The sequence below is a fragment of the Monodelphis domestica genome, chromosome 1, assembly GCF_027887165.1.
Source record: "Monodelphis domestica isolate mMonDom1 chromosome 1, mMonDom1.pri, whole genome shotgun sequence".
Classification (NCBI taxonomy): Eukaryota; Metazoa; Chordata; class Mammalia; order Didelphimorphia; family Didelphidae; genus Monodelphis; species Monodelphis domestica.
In genome coordinates this window covers 720392280-720401584 of record NC_077227.1, presented here as the reverse complement: position 1 = coordinate 720401584, position 9305 = coordinate 720392280, and the positions used below count along the sequence as shown (strand labels likewise).

At 35.9% G+C, this 9305-nt stretch overlaps 1 gene segment (V, D, J or C); it reads right to left on the bottom strand.

Annotated features, from left to right (window-relative positions):
- Window positions 1–5982: 5982 nt before the first annotated feature.
- LOC100617584 (immunoglobulin kappa variable 2-30-like) lies at window positions 5983–6546 on the bottom strand. The segment is given in 2 exon segments: window positions 5983–6344; window positions 6498–6546. Coding segments are annotated over 2 exon segments (411 nt in total).
- Between the last annotated feature and the right edge of the window lie 2759 nt (window positions 6547–9305).

The following is a 9305-nucleotide window of genomic DNA, read 5'->3' as shown; positions in this document are numbered from 1 at the left end:
TAACAAATTTCTTTTATAGAGGTCTGATTTCTCAAATATGTAAAGAATTAAATCAAATTTCTAAGACAAATCATTCCCCAACCGAAAAATGGTCAATGTATATTAATAGGCAGTTTTGAGATTAAGAAATGAAACCTATTGATAATCATATGAAAAAATGTTCTGAGAAATGAAAATTAAAAGAATGCTGAAGTACCACCTCACACCTATTAGATTGGTCGATATGACAGTAAAGGAAAATGATTAATGTTAGAGGCAATGTGACAAAACTGGGACACTAATGAATTGCTGGTGGAGTTGTGTATCAAATGCAACCTTTATGGAGGACAATTTGGAATTGTGCCCAAAAAGCTATAAAAGAATTGCATATCCTTAGATCCAGCAATACTACACTAGGTCTGTATCCCAAAGAGATTTTAAAAATGGAAAAGGACTTGTTTGGACAAAAATAGTTATAGTTGCTCTATTTGTGGTGGTGAAGATTTGGAAACTAAAGGGATGCCCCTCAATTGGGGAATAGCTGAACAAAATGTGATGATATGATGGTGATAAAATACTATTATGCTATAAAGAATGATGAACAGAATGATTTCAGAAATAGCTAAGAAGACCTACGTAACTTATTCCAGAGTGCTTTGTGCAAGTCACTATTCTACTTGCTATTATTTTGTATTTTGATATTTCACTGATGGATAAATAACTACTTTGGTGTTGGAATGAAAATTTTAGGACATAAACTCTTATTCTTTGGGTCAACTATTCCTAAGTGAAATAATAATAGTTAATTTTATACAGCTCCTTAAAGTTTGCTAAGTCATTTATATATTACCTTGTTTAATCCTCACAAGAACCTCATGAGATAATTACTATTATATTCTATAATATTAGAGAAGGAAACTGAGGCTGAGAAAGAGTAAGTGACTTATCATATGTTTGACTGTAAATTTAACACTATCCACAACACTAACCACAATTCCAGTAGTAAATCAGGAGGTAGGAAATTATTACAGGTTGGAAAAATTGATGGATTTATGGATGGATGGATATGTATTGTGTATTATAAAAATTACATGAGTACTTAAGAAAACAGTAAAATATATAAGTACAGATATATTTACACTTTAGCATGTCCCTATATAGTTATTTCTTCTATTAAGTATCTATTTTTGAATGATCTTTGCTCCATATACTTTGGAACTCATAAGTTCTTACTATGGTGATTATTATGAAAATATTCTTAAATGTTGACACATAACTGTTTCAACCTTGGTATTGAAGGCTATAGTTTTATCTATGATGATCCTGCTCAAAGAAGGCATTGGTTGAGTCTTCAAGGATACTTTGATGTTTATGTGTATATTATGAGGACTCATCATATGTCTATCCAAATATAATTAAAATATTCTGATATGTTATTCTAACCCAACCATATCATATCTTACAAAGGTGGAAATTTAATATTAATCTGAACCCCTTTTTAGCACTCAAAAAAACCTTTTGATTTTAAAGCAAAAAATCTTTTACATCTGAACATCTGCCCCATATCTCTCTGAGGCCATGGATGGAGTCCTCTCTCCTCTTGTCTACCATGCTAGGAGACACTATGCATGCACTGTGTGGCCATTCTAAACATGACATGATTACTCTTGGTGCCCAGAAACCTGCCTCTTGTATAGAGTGAGGTCTGGGTCCAGCAGTCAGAGGCTTGGGAAAAGGACATCATGAAGAAGATAAATAAATAATTATAAAAGTAAAATATGGTTTTGACAGAATTTTATTTACAACACGAAGTACTCAATAGATGCTAAAAGCATGTAGCTTGAATTGATGTCTTGCTCAGTTTTTAACATTTTTCTGCATAATCTGCATTCATCAATACATCCAGTAAAGACTCTTTAAGAACAACCCTTATTAGTAAGAGCTTTAAACTCTCTGGTCTAAGTGAATGGTTTGGATTTAAATAGCTGGGAGCTCCTTTCTACCTCTAAATATATGCATCTTCCATATTCATGAATATAATGGCCCTAATTCCTGGAGAACTGGGGGAAGACTAGACAAATCATACTATATGAATACAGTTGAAAGCTATTGAACCAAAAGCAACAACAGAGACAATTTCAAAGAAACCTAGGAAGACTTTGTGAACTGATTTGGAATGGAGTGTGCAAAATAAAGAGAATAATTTATATCATAATACAAATGTAGTAAATTTTGTTGATTTTACTATTTGACCACTATGGTCCTCTGGAGTCCTAAATCTAAAATCCTAAATTTCCCCTATACCATGGGCTGCCCTGAAGACTGCTTTTGGTCATGGCAAGAAATAAATAGAGCTGAGGGATGGCACTGGTATCATATCCTGCTTAATTGGCCTTACCAGAAGCTCAGAGACTCCCAGGATTTTGTGGATTCTCAGATTTTCTAGATCATCTTCTAGTGGTCATCTACACACTGGAGACAAAAAAAAATGGGCCCCAAGGGAAATGGGTGGAATCCATGTGTTCCTGGGAGAGGATCCCAGGATGGAAAAAATCCTATTGGAAAGAAGCATTAGGACACAATGAGCCCAGAGACCTAAGAGAGCCTCCAAATAGCACAAGGTTTAGAGTTAGTGAAATGAGTCTGGGTCAAGTAGTTATCATCTAGAAAGGAGTGTTTTGTCCATAAAACTTTCTCAAGAAAAAGACATGTCGGACTAATTTTTTTATGACTAGAAACTGAAACCTTAGATGATGCTGGCCTTCGAGGATCTCCAAGGAAGTCAAGAGTGCTTATGCATGATCTGCCTAACCAGATCTTGGGTCCACACAGAAAGCAAGGGTTTTGATTTTGCTCCAGCTTAATTAACTCTATTTTCCTACTGATATACAATTCAAGTCATCTTACCTAGAAACTAACTTCCTACATTCTGGCCACCCAGCAACCTGTCCTTATTCCCTTATTTGAATTCTCTAACAGGTAAGTCCCACAGACCTATGTCAGTTGGAAGTCAATTTTTTCCAGCTCTTTCTCTGGCAAGTGATTTCATTAAAATCTTTTTAAACTTTTTTTTCATATTTGGACATTTCTTCTCAACTTTACTTGACAGGGGACTAGAAGCTGTGAAATAAGAAAGGGGATGATATTATGTTGCTATTCACTGAAAAGGTAAGCTTTCTATTGATTACCCTATACTCCAATCAACTATACCACTGATTTGGCCATCAAAGAGTCATGTACAGGTGCCTATTTCATGAGTCCCAGGATCTGTCTGGTATTTCAGCTGTTCTCCTTCAAACCTGATAGGACAGACACACATGTACTATTGGTGTAGATGGTAATTGGTCCAGTCATAATGAAAAATAATTTGGAAGTTGATCTAATCATGCCAAAACTAAGATTAAACCTGAAAGAGATCAAAGAAAATATGGAAGGATTCATATGAACAAAATATCTAATAGCACTGAAAACTAAGGGGGGCCTATCAATTGGAGATTGTCTGAACAAACTGGCAAAGAATATATTAGAATATGATTTTATGGCATAAGAAACTACAAAATAGATGATTTCAGAGGAATATGACAAAATTTATGTGAAAAGATGTAGACTAAGGTGAGCAAAACTAGGAATCTAACAATGCCCACAAGCCCTCCAATATTTATTACTTTTCTTTTTTTTTTCATATTAGCCACTCTGATAGGTATAAAAAGATACCTCAAAATTGTATTAATTTACCTTTCTCTAATCAATAGAGGTTTGGAGCATTTCCTCATGTGAATATTTAATTTCTTCATCTGAGAACTATCTGTTCACATCCTTTGACTATTTGTCGACTGGGGATGATTCATATTCTCATAATTTGACTCAATTCTCTACATACTTGAGAAAGGACTTTGTCAGAGATGCTTGCTATAAAATTTCACCCAAAAATTATTATTTCCCTTCTAATCTTGGTAATCCTATCCATTTTTATAATAGACTATATTCAAAATTAATTTTAAGAACTGTCTTAATCCCTCCCTACAAAAAAAGAGAATCTTATTTAAGAGAGAAGGAGGAGTGAAGCCTAAACTTTTCTGTGAACTCCCAGATAGATGAGATGCAATAGCTTGGAGAAAATCCTGCAAGATAAGTTCATTACTAAGTAATGATACTCATAAGGACAAGCAAAAAATGGGAAAATTGTGTGAATTAATGTAGACTAAAGTAAGCAAAATGAGAAATCTAACTAATATAATGACTACAGTATAATAAAGAAAAATAGATTTGAAAGACCTAAGAACTCTTACTAATGCTTTGAGGAAGAGCCATACTTCCTTTCCAGCTCCCTGTTCTCTGCCAAATGATCACATAAATGACTTTTTGAAAACTATTTCAGATTTTGGGTTTTCCTCTTACAAACAACAAGCCTTTCACCATAAATTAGTTGCTAGGTTGTACTTGGAGAAGAGAAATAAGGGGAGCTCATCAGAACCAGAGTGTTTGCTTTGTTTTGCTTGTTCTTAGTACCTACATGTTCTTAGTGGGGAATCTGGTTGAGTTTACGCAAGCTGGAAAAAAAAACATAGATTTGGTCATTACATCACAAGTATGGGATTGGGCAGTGAGGTTACAAGGTGAGGTGACAATACTCAGCTACTTTGATCCAAGCAGATTCAGAGGCACAGCACTTGAGGGTCTCCATAGCAGTTTTGTGACAGAAGGAGTTGGGTCAGCTAAGCCCCAGTGATCTGCAGCCTGTACTTGAAGAGGGACTAGAGCAGAGGGGAGGAAACTGAACATAATTTTCTTAATCTTCATCTTACTCTTGCAATAAAAGTCTATTGGAGTAAAGTCCACTCACACTGGACTAGTCAGATACCCAGGGATGAAGGATGAAGACATAAACATCTTGGGAATCTGTCCTTATTTTTGTGGCTGGAGGTTGAGATGACTACTGTCAGCATTGGGTAGAAAATACTCACTCTGCAGGTGGTGACCCAACAGGCTAGCTGTTGGGAGCATTCTGAACAAACAGGATATGGATGGTCCCCAGGGTTCAAAAACAGAAAAGTTTCTTCTCATTTGGCCCCCATCCTGACAAACATGACCGAACTTTAAGATAAGGGAATCTTTCTCTCTTTCTTTTTCTCTTTCTCTGTCTTTATCTCGGGCTCTTTCTCTCCCTGCCTCTCTCTGGCTCTGCCTCTCTGGCTCTCTGTAGGTGTGTTTCTCTCTTTGTTTCTCTCCCTTTTCCTCTCTTCCCCAGTTAATAAAATATATGAAGAGAGGAATATCAAATTGCTCACCCTCAATAAGCATCTAATTTCAAAAGGTTATTTTCACTGCAGATTCAATTCAAGAAGTGATTACCAAAAGGCACTGTCTTCAAACTACAAAAAAATGGGTCCTCAGGAGTGTACAGGACAGGTCATGAAACCCCCAAACCTAGAGAATTTATAGACTCGTCATCACTCACAAATGTAGAATCACAGCCTCAATCTAGAAGCTGCTGGGTTTTCATTCCCTTTACTCTTTAACAGTACCCTGATGGTCACTCTGGCCCAACTATTTCACCTGTAAAATAATGGGGAAGGGTCTACAGAGGGGTCCACAATCTGGTAGAGAAAGGCAGAGTGGCATAATGGGCAATGTGTAGGACCTTGAATCCAAGGAGGACTGAGATCCCAATTCTATTTCTAATACCTTAAACATTATGACTGGCCATGTCACCTCACCTTTCTGACCCTCAATTTTAAGGGAAAGGCTGAGTGTCAGATTGGTGAAAGGTGACAAATTAAGGGAAAGGCTGGTATGGGATTGGTGAAGTGGACAAATTTTTAAAAAATGAGAAATCTGGAAGGACTGCAAGAAAATAGATAAATTAATGCACTATTGGGCTCACCTGTTGGGGAATTAAATTGGGAACCATACCCCAAAAGGTACTAAACCCTATACATTACTTTGATGCTCAATAGCAGCTGCTGTGAATTTAGGTCTCAGGGGAAAGCAGCTCTTCCTGAGTCAGGTCTGAGTGGTATGGGGAGGTTTTTGTTCAGGGCTGAAGCACTGTGTAGGCCAGTGAGTATTTTGATGACAGTAATACATGGCAGCATCCTCAGGCTCCAGACTGCTGATTGTGAGGGTGAAATCCGTCCCAGACCCACTGCCACTGAACCGAGGGGGAACCCCAGAGTATAGATTGGAAACTCTGTAGATCAGTGCTTTAATAGATTTTCCTGGTTTCTGTTGGAACCACTGTAAGTAAGTGTTCCCATCACTGTGTAAGAGGCTCTGACTGGCCTTGCACTTGATGGTGACTCTCTCTCCCAGAGACACAGGCAGGGACGTAGGAGACTGGGTCAAAACAATTTCCCCTTCTGAACCTGAAATTAATAATGAGAAATTGGAGGTTAAAGAATCAACAAAAACAAGGAAAGCCTATTAAATTGAGACAGAAAACAGCGCAGTTCAGATGACAAGAGCTCTCCCAACCTCCCATTCTTCTCCATAGTCTCCTTCCCACATTCTTTCCTCACCTGGGAGCCAGAGCAAGAGAAAGCAGAGGAGCTGAGCTGGGGAGGCCATCTCCAGAGGGAACTCTGTCCAGTGCTGGACAGCACAGTGGATAGAGCTGATAAAGGAGCAGGGAGGAGTTTGGCGGAAGAATGAATGCAAAACAGCATGTAAAAGGGGAGCTTTATCACCTCTAAGGCTGAGAACCTTTTTCAGTAGCTTTTCCTCACATGTCCCTTGCCAGAAATTAGATACACTTACAGCCTTCAAACACCAAGTCTCCCTTCCATGGTCAAAGTGACAGAATCACTACATCTTTAAGGCTGGTTTTCCCCTGGCACGCAGCCTTCCTGAAACCATCAGTGTAATAGATCATATCAATAATCAAACTAACAGGAATCACATGAATATCTCAATAGATGCAGAAAAAGCCTCTGACAAAATAAAACACCCATTCCTATTAAAAACATTAGAAAGCACAGCAATAAATGAGCTTAAAATAATACATAACATTTTATTTAAAAGCATCAGTAAGTATCATCTAAGGTGGGGATAATAGAATACTTCTCATTAAGATGCGGTGAGAAGCCAGGATGCATATGATCATCACAATTATTTAATATTGTACTAAAATGCTAGCTTTAGTAATTAGAGAAAAAAAGAAAGTTAAAGTAGAGAATAAGTTAATTAAACTATCACCCCTTGTAGATAATATGATGTAGAAATAATAGAGTCCTAGAAAATCAACTAAAAACTAGTTGAAATAGTTAATAACTTTATCAAAGTTGAGGATACAAAATAAACCTACAGAAATCATCAGTATTTATATATATTTCCAACAAAACTCAGCAGCAAGATATAGAGAAACTCCATTTAAAAACACTCTAGACAGTATAAAATACCTGAAAACCTATTTACCAAGAAAAACACGGGAATTCTAAGAACACAATTACAAAACACTTCTTACGCAAATAAAATTATATCTAAACAATTAGCAAAACATTAATTCCTCATGGGTAGGCTGAATTAATATAATAAAATAATAATCCTACTTAAATTAATTTACTTATTCATTGTCATACCAATCAAACTAACAAAAAAGTTGTTTTATTGAACTAGAAAAAATAAAAAAATTCAGCTGGAAAATAAAACGATCAAGAATATCAAGGGAACTAATGAAAAAAATGTGAAGGATGGTGGCCTAGTGGTACCAGATATTAAAAAAAAACACCATATCTTCTGTATTAGAATTAATACTCTATATTATATGCAAGGCAGAAGAGTGGTAAGGTCCAGGAAATGGGGGTTAAATGACTTGCCTAGGGTCACACAGCTAGAAAATATGTGAGGTCAGATTTGAATCTAGGATCTCCCATCTTTAGGTCTGGCTCTCTACACAGTGAGCTATCCAGCTATCCCTAATATCAGATCTTAAGATATACTATAAAGCAATAATCATCAAAACAATCTGGTACCGGCTAAGAAACAGAAAGGTGGATCAGTGGAGAAGATTAGGGGTAAATGACCTCAGCAATCTAGTGTTTGATGAAGTCAAAGATCCCAGCTTTGGGAATAAGAACTTATTATTTGACAAAAGAACAAAAATTGCTGGGAAAATTGGAAAAGAGAATGGGGAATTTAGTTTTAGATAAATATCTCACACCCTATACCTGGATAAAGTCAATATGGGTATGTGATTTAAACATAAAGAGTGATATTATAAATAATTTGGGGGAACATAGAATAATTTACCTGTCAGATCTATGAAGAATGGGCGGACTTATGACCAAAAAAGAGAAAAAGAACATTATAAGATGTAAAATGAATAGTTTTGATTATATTAACTTCAAAAAGTTTTTTTTTTTTTTAACAAACAAAACCAATGCAACCAAGATTAGAAGGGAAGCAACAAACTGAGGTGGTGTGATTTATAATACATTTCTCTGATAAAGGTCTGATTTCTCAAATATGTAAAGAACTCAGTCAAATTTGTAAGACAAATCATTCTGCAATTGATAAATGGTCAATGGATATGAATAGGAAGTTTTGAGATGAATAAATTAAACCTATAGATAATAATATAAAAATGTTCTGAGAAAAGAAAATAAGAATACTGAGGTACCATCTCACACCTATTAGATTGTCCAATATGACGGTAAAAGAAAATAATGTTAGAGGCAATGTGACAAAATTGGGAAACTAATAAATTGCTGGTGGACTTGAATATCAAATGCAACCTTTATGGAAGACAATTTGGAATTTTGCCCAAAAATCTATAAAAGAATTGCATAGCCTTTGATCCAGCAATACTACTGCTAGGTCTATTTCCCAAAGAAATTGGGAAAGGACTTTTTTGGACAAAAAATATTTATAGCTGCTCTATTTGTGGTAGCAAAGAATTGGAAACTAAAGGGATATCCCTCAATTGGGGAATAGCTGAACAAAGGGTGGTATATGATGGTGATAAAGTACTATTATGCTGTAAGAAATGATGATCAGGATGATTTCAGAAATAGCTCAGAATACCTACATGAATTGTTGCAGAGTGCTGTGAGCAAGTCACTATTCTACTTGCTATTATTTTATATTCGTTATTCCATTGATAGGTAAATAACTGCTTTGGTGTTGGAATGAAAATCTTAGGACATAAACTCTTACTCTTTGGGTCAACTATTCCTAACTGATATAATTATAGTTAACATTTATACAGCTCTTTAAAGTTTGCTAAGCAATTTATATCTTACCTTGTTTAATCCTCACAAGAACCTCATGAGGTAATTACCATTATATTCTCTAATTTTCAGAGAAGGAAACTGAGGCTGAGAAAGAGT